Raw genomic sequence first — 24863 nt, 5'->3', positions numbered from 1 at the left:
TACTGAAGGAGCCAGGTTTTTAGTTGCTTTCTAAAAACCGTCAAGGAGCTAGCATTCCTGAGTTGAAAGGGAAGAGAGTTCCACAATTTCGATGCACCATAATAAAAACTACGGCCTCCCCAGTGAGCCGTATGAATTCTCGGCACCAGCAACAGTCGTGCCCCTAAAGACCGAAGATGTCTAGTTGGTTGGTCCCATTTAAAAAGATCCTGCAGAAAAGATGGGCCTAGGTGGTGTAGAGCTTTGAATACGATACATAGAGTCTTGAATTCAATACGCCAAGATACTGGAAGCCAATGAAGATTACGAATTTCATTAGAGACTGAGCAGTGTCTGGGGATCGCAGAAAGAAGGCGAGCTGCCGAGTTCTGAATCATCTGAAGTTTTCTCAGACACTGCTTCTGGGCGTTGAGGTATAAGCTGTTACAGTAGTTTAGCTTAGATTGAATAAGGGAAGAAACTACTGTTTTCCTGGTGTTGTCAGGAATGTAAGGGAACATTTTCCTTATTTTCTTTATGAGAAAGTAAGAGGCAGACACCACGGCGTTCGTATGATGGCAGAGAGTCAATCTGTTGTCCATTAACACACCCAGATTCTTTGCTTTAACCACTGGCTTTGGTGGAGGACCCAATTCTGCTGGCCACCACAGATCATTCCAGAGAGGCTGTATACTGCCAAAGATCAGGACTTCCGTTTTATTGGAATTGAGTTTTAGGCAGTGTGACGTCATCCATTTATTAATGGCACTCATACAGCATCTAAACTGCGAGGCCGGGGAATGTTGAGGTTTATGTGCCGCTACCACAATCTGGGTATCATCGACATACGTGGTCAAATTGAACCAAAATTCCCGGATGAGAGGGGCCAATTCAGAGATGTAGATATTGAACAATGAGGGGCTTAGTGAACTGCCCTGAGGGACACCACATGGAAGAGTGTAGGGGTCTGAGTTAAAGCCATCAATAGATACGGTGGATCTTCGATCAGTGAGAAAGGAGGTCAAGAGTGCCTGCGCCGTCTCTCCTACTCCCAATTTCTCCAAACAATTTTGCAAAAGGGAGTGATCCACCGTATCAAAAGCAGCGGATAGATCAAGAAGCACGAGAGCCGCCGCGCCTCCTCCATCCATAACTGCACTAATCTCTTCTGAAGCTTTGATCAGTGCAGTCTCCGTGCTATGATCTTTGCGAAAGCCGAACTGGGTATGATCCAGCAAGCTATTCGCAATAATGAATTGTGACAGTTGATTGTTCATAATTTTGTCCACTATTTTTGCTGGCAAAGGCAGTCTCGCAATGGGTCGATAATTGATGGGGTTGGAAGCGTCTAAGGTGGATTTTTTTAGTAGAGGCAAAATAGATGTCTCATTCCAGCTGGTCGGAAAAACACCGGAGGAAAACATCAAATTAAAAATATCTGTAAGGCCTGGGCTCACCAGATTTGCCAATCCTTTAAGGAAAGTCGGTGGACAAGGATCCAAAGGTGAAGCAGACTTAGATTGAAGTACATATTTTCTTACTTCGTCTAATGAAACCGGGGAGAACGCAAATGACAAGTGATTGGTAGTGTCTAAGCCGCATGAGAGTGGTAAAGGGCATGAATCAGAAATCTCTTTAAATGCTTGAAAGATATCTAGGACCTTAGATTTGAAGATATTGGCGATGTCATTGCAAAATTTTTGATTGACCTTCCTGCCTGTATTATTGGATGTGGCCAGTTTGTTAATCACCGCAAACAATTCCTTGGGGGAATTGGCAGCTGAATCAATCTGAAGAGTAAAATATTTTTTCTTTTCTGAAATAAGAATTTTTGTAGGTTGATAGCGCCATTTTGTAGGCTAATTTATCTGGCTCATCATAATTTAAACGCCAGCGTCGTTCTAGATGGCGGCACATCTGTTTTTCTATCCGAAGACATTCAGAAAACCAGGGAGCGGATGGCGTAGTCCTATTGCCTGAAAATGTTTTTAAAGGAACCGAAGCGCTAACTGCACCCAGAATCCAGTTAGTGTAGTTGGTAACGGCTAAGTCCACCTGGTTCTGAGGGGGTGGGCGAAAGGTTTCTAGATAAGTAAAAAGGGATGACTTGTCCACTTTGTTCCAAGCTTTCCCGATAGAGGCTGGACGTTTAGTGATGTCACCCTCTCCCACCTTGGAGAAAGGGAGGTTAAACTTAATTAAAGAATGATCTGACCAAGTTAGTGGAAGAGTTTCCTTGACCGTAAGGCCATGGGCTGATGAAAAAACGCCATCCAGCGTATGCCCGGCTGTGTGCGTCGGTGACTGCACCAATTGAGTGAGTCCAAATGATCTTAAGGTATCTAATAACCCCATTGTGTCTTTATTTTCTAAATCTTCTAAATGGAAGTTAAAATCTCCAAGAATACTAAAATCTGAATTTAAAATCACTGGCTCGAACAGAATATCCAAATTGGTTAAAAAAGTGTTGCGGGTACCTGGAGGACGATAGAGAAGAATCCCCTTGAAGGTCACTTTGGGATTGAGTGTGAACGAAAAATGGAGAGCTTCATATGAATGAGTAGAAACAGAGTGGTGTATAGCCGAAAAATGATCGCTTCAATAGTCAAGTCAAGTCAATGGTCAAATGTATAGTGGCCAACCTAGCCTTCAAATGTGAAAGTGGAAGTTGTCTATGAATTTGCCAGTGCTGACCAGCACATAGCTCCTTTTAATTTTCAGTGATAAATACCACCATTTTCAGATTTGAATTCCTGCATTGGAAATGCTAGTTGTCTCTAATGGAATTAATCCCATTTAATTATGTTATTTCAAATCTTCCCAGTGCTTGTAAGCGTCATTCCTCATTCTAAAAAATGTGAAAATATAGGATACAATTACATTCCTGTGCAGAGGACAACTGATTACAGTTAAAGTAGAAGAGCGTGTAATTTCTCCATCATAGATAAATGCCCTAGAGACATTCAGATAGGAGTTCGAGATAAAAAAAATGAAAACTTAATTACTTCATTAGCAACCTCCTGTTAATAGAATCAAAGTTGCCAGTACAGATAACTGCCTTATTGTCTTTCCCACACATTCAGAAAACACCATCATGACTAATATCTAAGTTTGTAACCTTGGAAACAGTTTCACTGAAAACCTCCTTTACAAAAAGTAATGTACAAAATGTAAATAGAGTCACATAAATACTTTCTGTTCTCCAGACAAAGACAGTAAGTTAGCAATAATATTCCTCACCATTATGGGTTTGGATTTATGTCATACAACGTCAATGCAACCGGAAGCTGCCTTGTAAAATGATTATACATATGTGCCCCGACGAGGTTCCCGTGCTCACTGTGTCACTGGAATTAAGATATGCCTAGCTGATGAGCCCATACTAAGGGCAGAGCCAGGAGGACCTGGCTGGGCATCTTGGGCTGGACTGTTCCTATTGGAGAAGGGTCAAGGCTGACATGGCGGGCAAAAAATTATGGCTTGGGATGTGACCCCAAGCGATTAACAGTGGCTGAGATTAATTCAAGCATTCCATCCATCAGTTTGTTTTTTGATGCCCTAAATTTGATGGGTATGCCCAGACGTGGGTACTGTGCTCACTGTGCCACTGGAATCAAGCTATACTTTGCTCATAAGCCCATATTAAGGGTGAATCCGGATCTGGGCTGCATCAGTTCTGGTTCAGGCAAGACCTGCAGTCAAATCTCCCCTTTTTAAATACCAAAATAATCAGGTTTTTAATCAGATCAGGGGTGTAGCCATGGGGGCCTGTTTTTCTTCCAGTTATGCCTGTCTACATACGGGGCTATGGGAGGAACCGGTCTTCATGGTTTCTTATGGTAAAATTATATCAAAGCATGTCTTATGCTGGTATAGATATATTGATGACATATTTCTGATCTGGAAAGGTACGGATAGCAGTGCTAACAAATTTGTGGAGGAAATTAATTGTAACAACCTGAATTTAAGCTTCACAGCACAGATGAGTGGAGAAACAATCTGCTTTCTTGATGTAGAGGTATTCATTGCCAGTAACCAGATGGAAACTAGACTACACAGAAAGATAACTGCTGGAAACACAGTTTTACATGCCTCAAGTCATCACCCCTCACGTTTGATTAACAGCATCCCATACGGGGAGATGCTCTGCATCCATAGAATTTGTAGCTCTGACACTTAGTGCAGGTTGGCCCAGATACAAAGTAGGGATAGGTTCCTGGACAGGGGCTATTCCGAAAAAATGCTCAATAGGGCTATGAACAGAACTGCCCGTATAGATTGATCCCAAGCACTCGCCAAAATCAGCAACAAAGATTTTGATGATAAGCATTCTGAGTTACCCACACGACTGATCCTTACTTACAATTTACAACAAAAAGCCCTACATAAAATCATTAATAAGAACTGGGCTTTGGTGCGAAGTGATTCTGGCTTGAGCAGTCAGGTCACAAGATCCCCTTGCATTACCTATAGGAAGGCTCACTCTATGAGCAATTCCTTAGTCAAAAGTAGCCCAGAGGTGGTGATACCTAAAACATGGTTGAGTTCTAGAAAAGGATTTACGTGCTGCACTAATTGCAAGGCATGTAAATATGGGGTTAATAAAACCAGATATATAACTCCATTCAAATCCAATCCAGTACCTATTACCAAAAGTCTCAATCGCAAAACAGAATATGCTGTTTACATGCTGGAGTGCTCATGTAACCTGCAGTATGTAGGAAGCACAAAATTGCAGATGCATAAACGAGTGCTCCAGCACCTGAGGGCCATCACAAACAACAATGCCACCTACCCGGTTGCCCGACAATTCAAGGAACATCATGATAGTAAATTAGACAATCCGAGATACTTTTTCCTAGATACGATCCTTCCCCAAAAACGAGGAGGCAACCGGGAAGCCATGCTCAGGAGACTTGAGATTAGGTACATCCTAGAACTCGATAGTAAGATACCCCAGGGTCTGAATTCAAGTGAAGATTTTTACACATGTCTGTAATTGATTCCATTTGCTTTTAAATGATGTTTTAAGTATGATCTTAAACTCATTTAGCTGCTGCCTACAAGATAAACATTTTTTAGCTTTCATTTTCTACTTTCTTGTACATTTGCACTTTAGTAAGTCACGGTCGTGATTTTTACAGGTGAATTTTTTGCACTATTCACACATGCACTTTAGGCAACTTTAGTCATAGAAACATCTTTAATTAAAGCCCACTTGGGCAGGACTCGGCTAAATTAACTGCATTTTGTACCCCTTACTGCAAAACGGTATTATCAGACCAGATTCAGTACTCATACATAGTCTGTACACAGGTATCGTGGCCAATTGACTGATTTATGTATGGTTTCAGGATTGAACATTGGTTTTTTCCTGTTTATGACAATTGTTTCAGTGAAACACTTGTTAAGGCCGTTTATAGCATCTTTTTTAAATTTTTCCAAATTTGCTTTACCCGTGTTTGGTTTTAAATAGTTATCAATTGTTGTAAATATTTCACCAACATGTGCTCTTTAATGTGTATATTAATATTGACTATGATATATGTATCTCTGTCCATATATGCATTGGGACATTGCAGTGTCTTTTTAAGCAATTTAATATAAGTTTCTTCTATGTCTATTACGCCAATGCATTTTTTTGAAACTATCACGTGCTAGCACCGTCACTTTAAATATATGAAAGCACTCCACATGCGCGTCATGTGATCGAGGGCACTGCGTTGCCCGAAACGCGTCATGGCGGTGCTGCAGGGCATCCACGAAATAAAGTAAACTTGCACCAGTAACGGGTCTGCATTCGTCATCCTTTGGCAGAAAATTCTACTTGGCGAAGTAAACTGCATATATATATATATATATATATATATATATCACTTAAAAAACCATAGGTTTTCACACAGGTTATAGTTAGGTGGATATTTCACTCGTAAAAAACCAATGAAATTCCCCCGTTAGTTAGTTCAGATAACTATAACTCGCGCGCCCGCAATCCACTGCTCATGACGTCACATATTACATCACTCATGACATGGTCAGTGGCATCACTCATGACATCACTGATGACATCATCCTTGTGATAGATTGGCGGTCGTGCGAGTTATAGTTATCTGAACAAACTATAACGGGGGAATTTCATTGGTTTTTTACGAGTGAAATATCCACCTAACTATAACCTGTGTGAAACCTATGGTTTTTTAAGTGAATTTGTACGTTTTAAAAAAAAAAAAAAAATCCCCTTGGGGGTCCTTCTGTGACCCCCTGACAAAGGCTAGGGGTCAGGAACTCTCTTCCCTGCCCCCTTTTGACGTTTTCCACCTTTTTCCCCCTTTCCTTTTCAGTGCGAGAGACAAAATGGCGGCCGACACTTCCTGATTTCGACCGATTCGAATGTTTACCGACATCTAACAACCAATCAGAATTTCGCTCGCGCACGGCACTGTGCGAGCACGGTGCGCACGACACCGTGCGCGCACGGTGCGCACGTATAGATATTTATATGCTTTTAAATGCTATTTTCTCAGGAAATACTGAACAGATTGACACCAGACCTGCAAAAGGCACTTCCCTGACCTGAGGACTACCTCTCTGCCAAATTTCAAGTAATTCTGTTCAGCCGTTCGGGCTGTACCTTCGACTAAAGGTCCTATGGAAAAATGCATGGAGAAAACGCGTTTTGGGACCCCCCCTTTTTTCTCGGCCCCCGCTTGACGAATCACTCCGAGACTTTCAGGGTAAGAGCTGAGCGGAGCGCCCCATTTGTTTTGAAAATTTCGCGAGGGTTCGTCAACCGGCCCCAAAGTTATTCAAAATAGAATTTTGAGATTTCTTATGGAAACACGATCCTAACTATAACTATCTACTGGCGACCGCCAGTAGATAATATCACGCACACGAGGGCTATATATATATATATATGTATATATGTATACATGTATATATCTTTCCTCATATGTCCTGTTTACAGTGAGAGCAAAAATATATATATATTTATATATATTTCACTCCAAACCAGCATACAGAAGCTAGTACATGCATAATGCACTTACTTGTAGGAACTTTCATTCATCCTTTGACCTGTTATTGTGGCATTTTAATTTTTCTTCCACCCACTACGATACAGCGTGGGGCAGTAAATCAGCCCAGTTCACACATTGGCTGACTTCACTGTGAGTGATGGTATTTTGCTCTGTCTCAAAGACCACATCAGCACCCCAAGTAGTTCCTTACTGCGTCAGGGACTACTGAGGTAATGTGCCTTTTTGATACCAAAAACATATTTTTGCTTTTAGTCAAAACATTTGTTTGTTATATTGATTAGGGCCAGTAGCTCCCCCAACAATCTGTTTTTAAAAAAACATGTCAAATTAATAATTTTCAAAGCCAAAAGGCTGGCAGTCAACACAAGACCTATTGTCTTTGCTAATGCCTGTTGAATCTGTAGAGGCGAGGGAAATTGTCCCAAAGCCAGTGGTAATTGTGGTTACCTTGTTCTCCAGCGCTGCCCCCATCACTGTATTTGCCCAACTGATTAATGCAAAGTCAGCTCCCCTGCAGACCAAACCTGGATTGTCTGGCTGTACCTTGCCTCTAATATTGGATGAAAGCCAACTGACGGCAAGTGTGCAAATATTGTGTTTTTTGTTTCATTTCTCAGGCTTTGTACTGGCCTTCTGACTTCCTCATTCTACCTTTCACCACCCTTCTTACACAGTACCTAGCAGAATGCAAAGAATGCCATTGCGCGAAGGGACCAAATTCTTTTCTATTATGTTCGCCAATCCCTTTGAAGTAGTTTTATGACAGCATACAACACAGACTGTACAAGCAAACACCATGCCATAACACCATGTTCTCCTCTTCACTCTTTCTTGTTTCATCCTTCCCTTTCTTATCCTATTCTCATCAGTTTGACCTCAGAGCTCTGAAGTGGTCAAAGGGAAGTACATTAACTGTAAAGGCTACCAACATGGTGTCCCCTTCCTCCCTCCCTCTTATGTCTGCTCCATCTCTGGTCCGCTCTTTTGCTGTTCTTCGCGCAGTAACTCCACTCCACTCTCTTACTTGAAGCGTAAAAGACCATTTTATTAGGACAAGGTTGTCATAAATCCAATTTGATTAACGAAACATAAATGCAACTGTATAACTTTTATCACAACAATAACTCATTCTCCCCTTCCATTCTCAAACTGTCTCACCTGTTTCGCTTCTCCCCTTTCTCTCTGCAACCTCCTTCATACATCCAGTCTCACCTTCACTGCCCTATAAAACATCCTCTCTTGACTTTCTTCTGTTGCTCCTTGCATTCTGCCCAGGGCTTTACAACGTGACGCATATCCCTAGATGCGTCACGTTGTAAATAAGGCGCAACGTGGCGCATGGTTTACGTCACAGAAGTGACGGCGGCGTAAATGTGGGCATGGGGCTTGTAAATCTGCCCCAAAGTCTTCCTTATGTGTATTCGCAGTAATATAAGTGCATTATTGCTATATGTGGGTATTAAACTGGTACTTATGAAGGAAAATATGCCGGGTTAACAAGTGTAAAAAAAATGGCAATATAATTCAGTAATGCTATCACAAAATGTTCAGCATCATTTTGCATAATTCGCCTTTGTTTGCTGCAAAATGTTGTTAACCCTGCTGTATAATTTGGCCTTCTCCGGCCACATAATTCCAGTGGCCCTGTTTGTAGTGCTGTGAGGTCCCAGCCTGTGGCAGAAAGCACTGTAATGTAAGTCCTTATTTTAAAATAGTATTTCGCATTGTCTAAGCTAGGCTGCTGCAAATTGATGCAGTGTTTGAGATAAAGCAAGTTTTTACAAAATATAGTTGTTAGTAATAAGTAATCAGACTGTATCTAATGCAGACATTTTTATGTCTCTATTATTCCAGAACTCAGCTGATAGCACCCCAACATTACATCTCAAACAGAATAAATATTTTCCACTATGAAGCTTTAAGCAGAGCTACTGTAATTATTCAGCAGGAGAGGACCACATTATGCGGAAGGGTTGAATAAATTATGCAGCTAGAAAAGATAAATTATACAGCACAATGCAGCACATTTTGTGGTTAGCATTACTTCATTATTTTGACATTTGACCTCATGGTTATGCTGTTAGGGGCAATTTTTCACCTCATTAGTACCAGTTTAACACCCAAATACAGCAATAAGCAGCTACAAGATTACCAGTCAATCTTTCCAAAAGACCTTCCACTGCTCCTGAACACTTTGTTACGTTTTAAGTAACTTTTGTTCCATTTGAGCTGGAATAAATTTTCTTTGGGCTAAATTCTGCAGATTATGCAGGAGATGATGGATTATGTAGCAAATGCGGTGAGCCCATAATTATGTGGAAAACGCTGCTGCTGCAGAAACTCATAATTCTGGTGACCCTGGCTTCAAGTGACTAAATCAATTAAGGCTGGTAAGAACGCTGATTTCTTCTTTAACTTTCTACACTACGACCACACCCTTCATTTTCAGGCAGAGGCACCTCAAAGGCAGCATTAACTGTTCAGGGACAGTTTTTATTGTGATAGCCAAGTCCATGGGGAGGCAGGTAGAAGGCCAGCTGGGTTGCATTCAGATGTAGAGCCTTAATCCTCTCGACCCTGGGACCTCAGAGTAATGGTCCAGGAGAAAAAGAAAAGGAGTGAGATTCATGGATGTTGTCAAATAGATGACCCAGAATAGGAAGCACTGTATGGGGACTAATGTTTATGTTTACAAATGGCCAGAGACAGCTTCTTCAGAGCGATACCCCAAAGAAGGGGACAATATAAGTGGCCTTTTCTTTTTTTTTCCTCAAAGTGCCATTCATCAGTGCAGCAGGTCCTGCTGCCAGGTGTGTGAGTGGCCACTGTTGGTTATCATTAATAAAGTAGATGCAGCAGGGCTGGGGCCCAGGGGGTTAAGGGGCCCACTGCTTCACAAATATGACTGTCTACCTTTAAAAAAGGGGCATGGGAGATTATTTTCCTTTCTATCATTACGACAGAGTTCACCCTTGCAGAAAAAAGGGATACAACATGGGAGGTCTTTTTTTCAAACGGAACAGAGAGCCTGTTTCAAGATTGGAGTGATGGTCAGGCATGATGGGGAAGAGGTGAAAGATGCAGAGGAGATAGCCTGCTACTCAGGACTGCAGTTATCATTAGTCCAGTAGGTGTAGTTGCATTCGGGTCCAAGGGTGTAAGGGGCTCACAAACTAACCCAATTCTGGTTACCAGTCTTTGGGTCAATACATGTTTTTGTTTGATGCATTTGCTGTTTTATAAGTCTCATATTTAGTGTGGTTTATGACTATAGAAAAAGTACTCCTGAAATCATCTCATAAGCCCCGCCTCCTGCACCTAGCCATGTCCATCCTGCTCTCCCAATCCTTGCCATAATGTTTTGGAGCGGGGCCCGACCTCAAAACATTTTGCTTTGGGGGGCTCAGAGCAAAAAGGTTTGAAGACCTCTGCCCTAGAGCCTTGCAACCTGTCCTAAACTGGAATACTTGGGCCCTCACCAACACCCTTTCTTTATTACCTGTAGGGTGGGTGGGTAGACTAACTTTCTTTGCCCTAACCCGGTGGTGCGAGGTGTCAGAAAAGAGGCCGGAACCTCTCTTCCTGACACCTTCATAGGCCACCCCTGGCCCGCCCCTAACTCCTTCCTTTGAGACCCCCCTCCCACCTTGTCCTTCCGGCCTGCGCAAAGTGCCCCGGGGGAAGACTGGTCTGTGACCCTTGCTTCCCCCGGGGGCCGGCATCACGCAATTACTACACTCCACACTGTTACTTGAAGTGTAAAAGGCCATTTTATCATGACAAGGTTGCCATAAATCCAATTCGATTAACAAAACATAAATGCAAATGTATAACTTTTATCACAACAATAACTCATTCTCCCCCTCCATTCTCAAACCGTCTCACCTGTTTCCCTCCTTCCCTTTCTCTCTGCAACCTCCTCCATACATCCATTATCACCTACACTGCCCTCTAAAACATCCTCTCTTGACTTTCTTCTGTTGCTTTTTGCATCCTGCGCCCCTCTATCAGTCACCTGTGTACCTCCCCTCCCCCGAGGGGTAGCTCCGCCCGTATGTGACTCACCACCTCTCCAAAGACTCGCCAAACAGGGAACCCGCGTAGGGCCGGTTACCTGCCCCATTTCAACCTATCCTGTGCACCTTTTGTATCCTTCAGTATTCCCTGCGACACCATATGAGCTTGTTCCATAATTTGCTAATCACATCCCGTAGCACCATCATATAGTATGCATTCCCCATCCTCAAAAGGTGCACCCCATCATCCCTGAACAGGACTGGCTCATCCAGCCTTAACCCCCCCATGGGCGATCACCTGTATATCCTTTGTCTGGCAGAAAACCCTCATAGCGCTATTCAATTTTCTGCGTTCTTTGTCAATGGCCGCATGACTGATGGCCCTCCTCCACACTCTACGAGGCACCAACTTAGTCTATATTACGCATGTTCCTGCCAAATTCTTCTTCAACACCTCCAAGTCCCCTTGCATGTGCTGCAGCAGTGCCAGTCCTGCCACTCTCACTAAGTAATTTTCTCCTAGGTGTAACACAAGCCTATCTGGGCAACCCCTCTGAGGTAACATCTTTGTCAACCATGGCAGTAAAGCACCCCAGTAGTGCATCTCACCTTTTCCCTACCAACAAACTTCATGATGGCTGCTCTTCAAACCCAGGGTACGTCCATACACTTGCTGGTCTGCATACTTGGCTGCCCAGTGCACGAAAGAGTGTCCCACAATCCAGGTAACCGTCTTGGTTCCCAGTCCTCTCACGCAGCCTGTAGTATAAAGAGATGGTGATTAGTCTCCAGAAAACAAACCTCTTCATCACCCACTCGGCCCTTTATCCCCCGTTATTCTACCCCCAGTTCCACCCTTTATTTCCTCACATATTTCTCACAACATCTGGAAAGCCATCGTCCTATTTGGCGAATTTTGCCCCATGACCAACCCAAATGTGCAGCTGATGTGGCCACGCCTATGCGGAAGGAATGTGTCCTATAGCCAGCTGGCTCTCTACCCACCACCCGAGGTGCCCGGCGTAATACCGCAAGTAACTGGAAAGCCGCCACTCGCTCCCCTGAAGCATGACAGAAAACCACCTCTTTGGACTGCCCCAAACTTGACATGTACTCCTGCCATTCCCGCACCGGCCACACCTCGCTGCACCCACTCTCCTTCAATCACACCCATCTTCCCCTACCTGCCTGATCCGTCTTGGAGTGACTCAGCCAAATTCCCAGTCTTCTTTGGTCCAAACACACCTCACCATATGACAGCCTCGCCTGCCGTAGTGATCCCAACAATTCCGAGACCCTGAAAGCCCCCAAAACATCCAGATCATGCATAATCTGAATATGAACACTTCAACTGTGTCATAACAACAATCTGGTTAAACCCCCAACAACTCCCTCAAGAAATCGAACGTGATGGCTTCTCTCAAAGCTCTCCCCTAAGCCCCCCGCTCCCGTCCCCAACCTTTCAGCTACTCAGAATTTCATCCTTGGCGGGATCAAAACCAAGATATAGCTTACTGTAAAAGGATATTCCAGCTGACTTCCCTGCTATTGTTGTCTGTGACAAACCTTTATCTATGCAAGGTAACACAAAACTCCCTGCTCTGCCACTTGGTGTGTGATACTCATTGTCGCCACCGCTTGACCCAAAAACTCCCCAAACTCGGACAATGCCAGCCTGTAACTCCGTCGTGTGGAGTCCGCCAATGACCTTTCGACCAGGTCTACAACTCTCACTCCCCCCAAGCCCAGATGTCGTCCGGCAACTCTGTCTTGCACTTCTCCGCTCCGGGCGCCAGTCTTCGAAATCGCTGCCACTGCGAACAAGACAAAGAGTCTGCAACGTCATTGCTAGCCGCTGGAACGTGTTTAGCACGCGAAACCACATTCAACTACAGACACTTCAGCATAAACCTGCGCAACAGTCTCAACACCCTCAAATCCCTCACCTTCTGTCTGTTTACCAGTTCCACCACTGTTATGTTGTCTACATGAAAAAGCACCGTCCGATTCTGCAGTTCGCTGCCCCACACCGCCAATGCCACTAGAAGTGGGAAAAACTGCAAAAATGCAATGCTCCACCCTTGTCTCAACCAATGTGCCGGCCAACTCTCTGTACACCAACGTCCATCCCAGAATAAACCCAAACCTGAAGTGCCTGCAGCATCCGAAGATACCTGAACTTGCCAGACTCTGTTCTTCTCCACAAAATCCAAAGATATACCATTGCATTCAGCCAAAAACGTCTGCCACACTCCCAAATCTGCCCTGACCCCCATTGAGATCCTGACCCTGTGGTGTGGTAATACTGTGCATGACATGGCCATGCTAAGTCGCCTGCAAAAAGTCCTCCCCACTCTCACCACCCTGCAAGCAAAGTTCAGGAAACCCAGCAACTTCTGCACAGCCCTCAACTCAATCTTCCTTTCACCCATCAATTGTACCAGGAAGGCCTGAATGTCATCCACTTTCTCTTTGGGCAGTCATGCTATCCAGTGCACAGAGTCCAGTTCTATGCCCAGAAAAGTCATCCTGCAGCTGGGACCAGCTGTTTTCTCTGGTGCCAACAGCACCCGAAATGTTTGTGTCAATCCCTCAAACTGGTGTAACCCTCTCTCGCATTCTCTGGAGCCTCCTTTCCCTGCGAACAGGAAGTCATCCAGGTAATGTGACACCTCTCTGTGACCACGGCTCTTGACGAACACCCACCGCAGGAATGTACTGAACATCTCAAACAGTGCGCAAGAAATCACGCACCCCATGGGCAAGACTTTGTCCACATGGATGGCCCCCTCAAACTGCATCCCTAGTAATGGAAAATCCACCGGGTGTATGGGCAGTAGACGGAAAGCAGACTTGATATCACACTTTGCCATTTCCGCTCCCCACCCACAAGCCCTCACCAAGTGGACGGTATCGTCCTCTGGGGCATACAGTAACCTAGAGTCTTCCTCAGCAATGGAATCGTTGACTGATCCCCCTTCTGGCCATGATAGGTAATGAATCATTCTGAACTCCCCTGGGTCCTTTTTGGGGACCACCTCTAGGGGTGACACAATCAAATCTTCAAGTTGCCAGTCCGTGAATGGGCCTGCCATCCTTCCCTCCTCAACTTCTTTTCCCAGTTTTGCTGCCATCACCTTCGGTAAGTCTTTGGCTGATTTAAAGTTGTCCGCCCATCTACGTCCCCGTGGACCCCGATTACCTACCCTGAAGCTCTCAATAAAACCCCATTGCAAACACAAGGCCGCCTCCCTGTCGGGGTAAATCGAGAGTATGTAGAATACCCTTCGACGGGAAGGGCTTAAATCTAAAGCACTCCAGAACGATGAAATTGTTTTCTGAAAGTTTATTCAAGCAAACAATTTGTAATCTTCAACCATAAAGGTTTTATTCGTAAGTTTTATTCTTTCATATTACGTCATATGAAATAATGTGATCATGGTGTTTATGTATTCCAAAAGTAAGTGAAGACTTTTCGAACAGATACAAGTATACAATCGGGTCGCCAGATTTTAGATTAGTTCCCGATGCATTTCGGGCTGGGTGCCCTTCTTCAGGGGAAATATTCAGAAAAAATAGAGAAAAAACACTATGTGCAAAACCAAGAGTTGTCCAAAATGTGCATATAATAGAGTAAAAGGCGAATATAAGGACAGAGTGAAAAAACTGTGTACCGAGGAACGGTAAAAAGGCTTGTGACATAGGAAAGGAAAAGTGGCACTAGAAATACGTACGCGGAGTGCCGCGCAATTGTTGTGCAAATATACAGTGCATAAAAGGCTGATAAGTGCCAAGGGTATCCAAGTGTCAATTACATAATCAAACGGCGTGCTGTTAAGAGCGTGTCGGCGCTGAAAGCAGTAACAGTGGTACAAAGTGTGTAGCAGCATGTCGTAGACCCGAAACTCAAAACAAAAAAAACACCAGTGCCTTGTGCTAACATAATGGAACGTAACTATTTAATCCAAAAATGCAATACCTGTAGGCTGTAACCTGTGGTATCTAGTAAGCGTGCAGGTGATCCATGGACGCCACCAGGGTGAGTGGAAAGTACGAGGTGACCCAGGATGTAAAAACCTGTGAACCGGAAATGGAACCCGAGTGTAAGTAAAAATAAAGGACAGACCGCGCATAGAGCGGAGATACGAGAAGGCATGTCAATCAAGTTAATTGAACTCCGAAAGAACAGCTGCAAGAGTGTGCTAAAGTAAAACACAACCGGAATTAGAATTATACACAAACAATGTGAACAATTACAACAACATATTATATGTGAAAGTCGAAGAAGAAAAGATGACATAGGGTGTGATTGCAGCAAAGTATGGGATTAAACAGGTAGCAAGAAAAGAGTGGTAAAGAGGAGAATTTTTTTTATGTAAATGAAGCTGTAATGAAGGAGTATACGAATATTGTAATATTATAATAGAAGAGAAAACTAGGAAGCAAGGAAGTTTCGGAGAAGGAAAAAAGAGACCATACCGGACACAGTCAAGAGAGATCAAAGTATCACAGGTAGAACAATGTATAGCTATACTAGAATGTTATAGAAAACAACTGAATTCAAGTCTTTCATTTAACCCTTTCGGGTGTAGGGAGTCCAATCTGTGTATCCAGAACAGTTCACGTTGGAGCAAGAATTTCTTATTATCTATTCCTTCAGTATCCATAATTTTTTCAAGCACCATAAACCATAATTGGCTGACGTTGTGATCCATTTCTGTAAAATGGGTGGCTACAAATGATTTAGTATTTTTGGTCCGTATGTTACTTTTATGTTCAGTGAGTATAATTTTGATTTTTCGTTCCGGTTTTCCCACATAGGGTAAACCGCATAGAAATTTAAGTAGATATACGACGTTGGTGGTATCACATGTAGCATTAACTTTTAATTTGATGGGAGTGCCTTGGGTGGGGTGGGTCAATATATTGCCTTTGATGATACTGTTGCAATCTCCACAATAGTGACATGGGACTGTCCCATTATAAGTTGAGCCTGATGACTGCAGTTTCTCATTTAGGGGTAAATCGAGAGCCACAGGCCCATAGCCACAATCTTAACTGGAGTAGGGGCCCTTCTGTCCAGACTGTCCCCTCCCCTTCGTGGATATCCACTGTTCACTTGTTGTGGCCAGGGTAAAACACTGCATGATTGGGTGTCTGCCCCCGCATTTGGAGCATTCATGTTTGAATTTACATGGGTGCCTGGAACAAAAGCCCTTATTGAAGTTCCAGCATGCCCCAGTTGTGGCTCCCATCGGTTTTGGTGGCCCACTAGCTCCACTTGTCCTGAAACTAGCCCCTCCTGCCCCTTGTTGACCGGGACGTGCCTGAAAGGACCGAGACGTCACCGGCAGGCCGTTGGCCGTATTCATGGATGCCTAGTATTGTGTGGATGACATCCACTGCATCCATAGTTCTTGATCCACCTCCCCCCACGGCTTGTTAGGATTGATGCTAACCCTGGCCCTAAATTCTTTATCATAGCTCAGCCATGCGAAACCACCGAAATTCGTCTGAGCTTTTCAGATAATATCCATGTATTTTAACAAGGCGACCACCCTGTCCAGGTACTTCTCGCAGTAAATGCTAGCGTATATCAGGAATGCCGAGGTCTAGTTTTCCATATTAATGGTCACCCTCGGTCTCCTTGTCAATTCTCATTCTTCTTCTTTCGACCCCTCCTTAGCCTGTATCTCTCTCTGCAATAACTTAAAAACGTAGACGTATTCGTGCTTCCAAATCCTGTTTTTTGTCTTGTCAGAGAGGTGTGAACCCATGTATGGCAGTTTTTTGTGGTGCTTGTCATCTATTTTATTCTCCTTCCCTTCAGTCACTTCAGTTTTGTCCGTCTGGACACCTGCTCCTACTAAGCTTGTAGCTCCTCCAGTCTCTTTGACCGCTAAAAGTGGGTGATGCGTCTAACACCAAATCCCTTACCTTCCCTTCACCAACACCCACCGACCGGCAGGATTTCCCCTTTTTACCTTCAGCCCCCCCCCCCCAAGCTGTCCACCAGTCCCCAGTACCTGAGGGTCTTCCTTGGATCTCTTTGTCTTTGCCCCGGCTGCTGTGCTTTTTCTGCGCCACTGCCTTCAATTTGTCCTTGGCCGTGTTTGTATCCTGTAAAACACCAACTCTCTTGGTTGCCTTCTTAGAGACCCCGGGGGCCCCCATAATTCCTTCGTCATCATCTCGCACTTCACCTTCTTCCCACTCGTCACTCTTCTCCTAGTGATCCAACACCACTTCAGCTTCATTCAACATTGTCTCTCTCACCTCCTCCTGCACCACCCTCTTCTGTCCTCTCACAACTACACCAGTCTTAACGGCCCACTTCTTTGTTGCCGCGGGCGTTGCGCGCTCCCTCGTTGGCGAGTAGGCCGCCGCGGACCACCCTGCTGCTTCTGGCTAGCCTTCTGGAGCCGTTGTGTGCCCCACTGGTGTCACCCCGCACCTACTAGCCTCACCCGCCAGTTTCTCCACCCCCACCAGGCTGCTCCAACCTGGGGGGTCCCCTGCACCACCGGGTCTCACCGCCGTGCTGGCTGTCCCTGTTTTCTACCCTGTCTGCTGCTTAGCAGTGATCCATACCCACTTGCCTCCTGCCGTCTCGTCTTCAGGCTCCTGCATACCTCCTGCATCCACCTCCTCCACCCACCCAAAATCTCCCAGCCCAGCCCTCTCTCTGGCCTCGGACATGGCTGCCCGTCTCTCCTCACTGTCATGAATGATTCGCCTCTGCTCCCTTATTTTGTCCTCGAGGCTTAAACTCTCCCAAAGAGGTAAAGAAGGAGGGAAAAATCGTCCTGCCCCAGCCCCCCCCAGTGGACACTTCTGTGGCCCCCAGCACCCTGCCCGTGGATCCCGCAATCTGGGCTGTCACCTGGGCCCCCGTCAACTGTTATTTAACGCAGGGGCCAGACCTGCAACTTCCTCCTCTGTCCCAGCCCCGGTGGAAGGCCTCCACATGAGGTCTAATGGGCCGCTCTCCCTTGGGCCTCAGGCTCATTAACTATCTTGCCGGCGCCTGTGCTCAGTGGTGCCGGCTTGTGATGGGACCAGCCTCGCCTCTCCACTGTCCTCACCGTGCTCAATTGTTTCAGGTAGCCGCGCGGGCAGGCTCTGTCTCCTGCATCCGCTCTGCAGCGTCTTGTTTTGGTTCCGCCCTCTGGGCCCAGACGACTTCTTTGCAGTTGGTGGCTCATCGCAGCACGCCGCCACACCCACTGACACGGACCGCGGAGGTCGGACCATGCCGAACGGTGCTTGTTCCAGCACGCCGGGTCGGAGGAGGTCCACCCGGCCTGCCTGTCCCAGCACCCGCAGCACCTCATGCACCATGTCATTGTCAGCTCCACCATCTCGACGCCGATTGTCAAGGAAGGCAGTCTTATGACCCCCACTTCACACTGACTCTAAAAGAAGGGGCCTCCGTTCGAAAGCGCCTTTCTAACCCAACTAACAGCTGCCTGCACTTACTACTAACTATCTTTCTTTGCCCTAACCCGGTGGTGCGAGGTGTCAGGAAAGAGGCCCGAACCTCTCTTCCTGTTAACTTTATAGACCAACCTGCCCCGCCCCTAACTCCCTCCTTTGAGACCCCCTCCCACCTTGTCCTTCCGGCCTGCATGAAGTGCCTTGGGGGAAGACTTGTTTGCGACCCCTGCTTACCCTGGGGGCTGGCACAGGAGTGGCCCTGAGTTCTAATCAAGAAAACCACATGATATAACATTGATTCTCCTACTTCCCTCCCTCTTATGCCTCCTTTTCTTCCCCTTCTCACATTTCCCTCATGCGCACACCTCCCCCTTTGTTTCCCTTCAGTACTTTGAAGCAGCCTTCCTGCACAGATAGCATAGGTGCTATGCAGCCTACTAAATTGGCATGTCTGTCATACCATGCCAAAGTATTCCCACCTGCTGCCTCTTCGGTTCCTTTGTCGGGTGTCCGCCAGATGGTCTAGAATCTAGAATTCTAGAAAAGTTGCAGAAAGGGAGCATAACATAGCACATTAAAAGGAGGACACCTCTTTCTCTTCAGTTTATGTGAATGTCATCCTGGCAAACGGAGGAATGGTGCAGAGGTTAGACAAGGGCAAGTGACGGATTGGGGCTGCTTGTGCTCCATTTACTGAGAAATCACACAATGCTGTGCAATAACTAAAGTTGCTGAAAAGGAGAGAGAAGACCAGCGCCTTGTCCACTAAGATGTGGCATTGTTCTCTTTCCTTCCGCTGGAGCACTTTTGGCAGCCATGTGTTAACGCCTCACATCTTCCACAGAGCCGCTGCCGCCATAGCTTCCGAACTATGCCGGACAATCAACGACACCTTCGTATCTGGCATCTTCCCCGATGACTGGAAGCGGGCAGAGGTCAAGCCCCTCCTCAAAAAACCATTGGCTGACCCAACGGATCTGAAAAACTACCGGCCCATCTCTCTCCTTCCCTTCGTAGCCAAAGACACCGAGAAATTCGTCAACGCCAAGCTGACCATCTTCATAGAAGAGAACGCCATCCTCTACTCTTCCCCATCCAGATTCCGCAGCAACCACAGCACCGAGACCACCCTCCTGGCCGCCAACGACGACATCCGCATGCTACTTGACCAGGGCCACACCGCGGCCCTCATCCTGCTAGACCTCTCCACAGCCTTCAACACCGTCTCCCACTGCACTCTTGCTGCCAGGCTCCTCGACTCTGGCATACGGGGACCCGCCCTCGACTGGATCCGGCAGAACTCAAAGGATCAGTCTCCCTCCCTTCCTCTCCAAACCCACAGAGATCTACTGCGGAGTACCCCAAGGATCATCGCTCAGCCCTACGCTCTTCAACATATACATGGCCCCCCTCGCCACCATCGTCAGACAACATGGGCTCAGCAAAGTATCATATGCTGATGACACCCAGCTCATTCTCTCCCTCACGAAGAACCCTGAAGACACCAGGCAGCTTCCAGAAGGAATGAAAGACGTCACAGCATGGATGAGCAACAGCTGCCTAAAGCTCAACTCGGAGAAGATGGAGGTCCTCGTCCTTGGACCCTCCCTCACCGCTGGGGACAACACCTGGTGGCCCTTAGAAACCCACCCACCCCGACGGACCACGCCCAGAACCTCGGCATAATTCTTGACTCCTCCCTCACCATGACTCGCCAGATCAACACTGTCGCCTCCACATGTTTCAACTCCCTCCACAAGAACTTCAAGTGGATCCCCTACGAAGCCAGGAAGACCATCACCCACGCACTCATAACGAGCAGACTGGACTACAGAAATGACCTCTACGCTAGAATCAACAAATCCCTACTACACAAACTCCAAACCATCCAGAACACCGCAGGAAGACTCCTCCTCAGCATCCCACAACATGAGCACATGACCCAACACCTGCATGACCTCCAATGGCTCCCCCTCGAGAAGAGAGTAACTTTCAGGCTACTCACCCACGCCTACAAATCCCTCCACAACATCGGACCCAAATACCTCAACGAAAGAGTCTCTTTCCACGTACCCAAAAGAAACCTCGACTCTGCCAACCTCGCCCTAGCCGAGTCCCTGCACGTCCTCAGAACCAGAGCAGGTGGAAGAGCCTTCTCCCAAGACACAGCCCAGGGCTTGGCCCAAGCTCCCAGTCAACATCAGACGCTCCCCTACGCTGCACACCTTCAGGAAGTGCCTCATGACCTGGCTTTTCGACTGCCCTGGAACTGCATCCCCATTCTCACCCCCCCCCCCCCCCCCCCTTCCCCCCCAGCGCCTTGAGACCCTCACGGGTGAGTAGCGCACCTTAGATGCCCCTGATTGATTGATTGATTGATTGATTGATTGATTGACTCCCTTGAGCCCTCGTGCTAGGGCATGAGTACTAGCAAACATTTACCCGGCGGCCACAAAATATGGTCTGTGGTGTGACCGATGGCCGCACTGATGCCAGCAGGGTGGTAGTAGGGATTCTGGTTGGATATGTAAGGAGGTCTAAAAAAATGTTAAACGGGCAAGCATTTATTTGCAGGTTAACTAAAGTTAGGTGGCGCAGGACACCACCGTAGTTACTTCCTGACTTAAATTAACCTGCAAATAAATGCTTGCCCGTATTTCAGAATATTAGTGCCCAGCTAGTAAAAAGCAGCTTGTGCTGCTGTTCACCAGGAAGGCCACATGTAAGGGGCAAGAGGGTCAAAAGTGCCACCCCACCCATCAGCCCCGCACAGTGTGTATCACTGTCTTGGGTATCTTCATTCTCTAAAGCAAAGGTTTTGTACTGGAAGAGGTCTCTTTCACAACAAAAATTATGCTTAAAGTCTTTTCCCACTTTGTATGTGTGCTGTACAATGCAGCTCATGCGCAAAGTAAAAAAAAGCGAGGCGAAATTAAAACATTTATCCTTCCTGTGACTGCCTCGAGGAGGATTTGAGCTCAAGTCTCTGTCTATGATTCTTTGTAGATTGGGCTTTGCGTCAAAATCTATGGGTGATTGAATGGTAAAACCCCTGCACCACCCATGAAACACCCCCATTATGTAGAGTAACATAAGGCTGCACATTGCACAAGTTTGTGTTACTTTGGGATACTATCCAACGCAAATCCAGATCTGGTAACTCCAACCCGGCGCAAAGCATTAGTCACTCTGGGGCATATTATCAAGACAGGCGATAAAATTATCGCCGCTTTAGCGGCAGAAAACTGCCACTAAAACGGCGATAATGGGCTTGAAAATATGCTCTATGGAATTCCAATTGAAGTCCATGTTAGACGTCCTTCACATCTAACATGGGCTTCAATTGGAATTCCATAGAGCATATTATCAAGCCCATTATCGCCGTTTTAGCGGCAGTTTTCTGCGCGATAATTTTATCGCCTGTCTTGATAATATGCCCCTTAGTGCCTTGACGGTAACCGATCTCCTGCTTGAATGGTATTGCCATCCATCAGAAACTTTCTTGTTCTGATGCCACTGGGCATTTTGATAAAAGCAATGACGTTTTATCACATTCTCTATTTAAGAATGAGAAGTAGAGAGCATAAATGAACATTATGAGTTGTTAAGATGAGTATATACCAAGCAACATGAATAGTATTTTTCACTAAAAAGGCAATGTTGGAAGTACTGTATGACATATTTTCCTGTAGTCTTTGAGTACACGAAAATGAATTACATTTATCTGTGAACCCTCATGTAACAGGGAGGAAACAATAACTTTGAAGTCGATAACACTATGTTGGCTGTTCCTTTGCCAGTATTTAGAAGCAGAAAGATTTCAAACAATAATATGTGTTACCGAACGTTGAGTATACATTTGCATAAACAGAGGGAAATAAGTTTACTGAAAGCCCTAACGTGCCAGCTTGAAATGCAAATAAATGACTATGACCTTGTAACGATTTTAATGTATGCTTTATAGTGACTCTATAAGGAGCCCACGTGCACTTTATTATCCTTAATAATCCACTGGTGTTCAGATCTGTTGGGTAAGACTGGCCTTCTTGCCTTGAAATGAGAACGGATGTAAGTAATGACAAAGTGAAAAAAATCAATGTTAACAATTATAAGAATGAAGATTAATACATCTGGCTCTTTGGTAGTACCAGAAAACAAACTCAGATATAACTGTTGTATTCTGTTTATATTACTAGGGGCCATGCTGGGGATTTGTTCATCAATTCACCCTTTAACTCGCACAGTGGCACCCACCATCGGAGGAGTTCTTTTCCAAAGCTTTGGCGTTTCAGCATTTGGATGTTTGCATTTTACAATTAATTTAATTCTTGTGTTCTATCTTTTAAGAAGGAGCTTTCACTCTAAAGGGCAAAAACTGGAATAGCCTTTGTAGTAAAGAAGTTGAGTGGTTAATAAAAAAAAGAATGTAAGCTTTTCATTTTCGTTTTGCATTTCTTTGTGAAGTGGGTGAAGTGGGGAGCGTGGCTGACCAGATGCCTGATCGCAGGTACTAAATTGGAGCTCCTGCATCCCAGGTGAAATCCGTCAATATCCTGTGCCCCGGCGGTCCCTAAATCGAACTGGACCTGTGTGATGCAATATGAATAAAAGGATACAGGCCACCTGGTAGCTGATCTTGCTCCCACGGTGCTAGAAGACGGAGAGTAGAGGGCCCGTTGCGTCAGCTGTAAAATGGTGGTGAGGCAGCGCCGCAGCCCTGAAGAGGTAATAAAGTAGAAATAGGCTACAAGGGGTCAGGATTGAGGCATCCTGACCCCATGGGACCGATGGGCAAGACATTGTCCAAAAACGTTTTATTTTTCAAGCGCGAGGATCTGCGTTTCCACCATGGCACTCTGTGCGGCCCCCTTGTAAATCTGCAACAGATCTGCGGATCCTGACCCCAATAAAAAAAAAAACACCCACTCACACACTGACACACCCATTCACACATCCATACACTCACTCGCACATCCTCTTACACACAAATACAGTCACTGATACATCTCCTCAGCCAGAGAATCACTCACACACCCACTCACAGACGCACACAGGCACTCACACACCCACTCCCACAGCCACATAAATACCCATGCAGCCACTTTTTTTTGCTAATAACTTTGGGGTAATTTGACGAATCTTCACAATTATTTTCAAAACTAGTTTGCCACTCACTTCAGCTGCTGTCTTGAAAGTATCAGGGTGATTTGTCAAGTGGGGGCTGAGAAAAAGGAGGGGTCCCAAAACACATTTTCCCCATTCAAATTCCCATAGGAATTTTAGACATGACTACAGCCCTTAAGTGGTGACACAGGGAAGTGCTCAAGCCATGTCAACTATAAGAAATGATGCTTGTGGATGTACTTGCCTTATGGGGCAGTGAAGTGGGTGTAGAGAGGGGAAAAATGGTTCTCTTTGTGTTAGGTGCCTGGTTATAAAATGTAGGTAATATCCTCAAGTGAGTAAAAGTGGAGATGTCAACTGGCGTCTTATTCCATGAAGACTATATTGTTGGAACAGTGCGGCCTGGTGAACTTGATTACGCTTTATGGAGAAAGATTTGATGTGCCACTGTGCCTAATCCCCTCACGCCCCCCATTCCCCCTCATGTGGATATGGTTGGGTCTGAACTCATCATTATAGGCTAGGTTTGCTGGGGGAACACCCCTTTCTGGGCTGATTGAAGCTTTTACAAGATCTGTGATAGCTGGGTTAGCTGATAGTGAACCCAGAGTTGAGTAAGTTGAAACTGAAGGGCAGTTATGATGGTCAGACACAGATGGTTTGATATCTTGAGTGTTTACCCATGGACTGGGAGGTGGATATTATTAAGTTTAATGTGCAGCTTCACAGGTGAGAACAGCTGCTTTGCTGTGGAATACCCTTTGGGTCTTGGTGTGAGTTGGTGATGTGCATACATGAACAAAACAGCCCGTGGTCAGGGATAACTTTTCAGAACCAACATGAAAATTGGTGGCAGGATCCAGAAGGATGGCTTGGTGGAATACCTGTGGGATGCATAATTATATGAAAAGATACAGACTGCACTTCTTTTTGAAAGACCTTAATAGCCGGATTGTTTTCCTTAAAAAAAACGATTTGGTGCATTGGTAAGGACCAAAGGTTGGCAGGAAATAGAGGGGCCAGATTTTTCTTCCATTTGGGTATTAATATGGCTCTGACTCTGCCCTTTCAGTTAAGATACTTCAAAGAAGATGTGGAGGGCAGGTATATATTGGTGTAAGGCCTTGGATGGATTTGAAATATGCTTTGTGAATGTGTTCAACCCTAATGTAGATGACAAAGCCTTTTTGGGGGTTTCAAGGGAGGTGATCACACCATATATTGATATCCCAGTAATCTGTGCTGGAGATTATAATTATGAGTTAGA

At 45.5% G+C, this 24863-nt stretch overlaps 1 protein-coding gene across 6 annotated transcripts in view; it reads left to right on the top strand.

Moving 5' to 3' along the window:
- Window positions 1–22908, top strand: part of SLC67A1 (solute carrier family 67 member 1) — a 937984-nt gene extending 915076 nt beyond the window's left edge. For all 6 annotated transcript variants that reach the window (XM_085644744.1, XM_085644747.1, XM_085644745.1 and 3 more), the window contains exon 11: window positions 22669–22908. In XM_085644744.1, the coding sequence (XP_085500870.1) occupies window positions 22669–22856 (188 nt within the window). In that variant the 3' untranslated portion in view covers window positions 22857–22908. The remainder of the gene's footprint in view (window positions 1–22668) is intronic.
- Window positions 22909–24863: the final 1955 nt, after the last annotated feature.

This window comes from Triturus cristatus, chromosome 3_1 (genome assembly GCF_964204655.1).
Source record: "Triturus cristatus chromosome 3_1, aTriCri1.1, whole genome shotgun sequence".
Taxonomy (NCBI): domain Eukaryota; kingdom Metazoa; phylum Chordata; class Amphibia; order Caudata; family Salamandridae; genus Triturus; species Triturus cristatus.
Note: the sequence above shows the minus strand (reverse complement) of the source record. Positions and strands in the feature narration are given on the sequence as shown.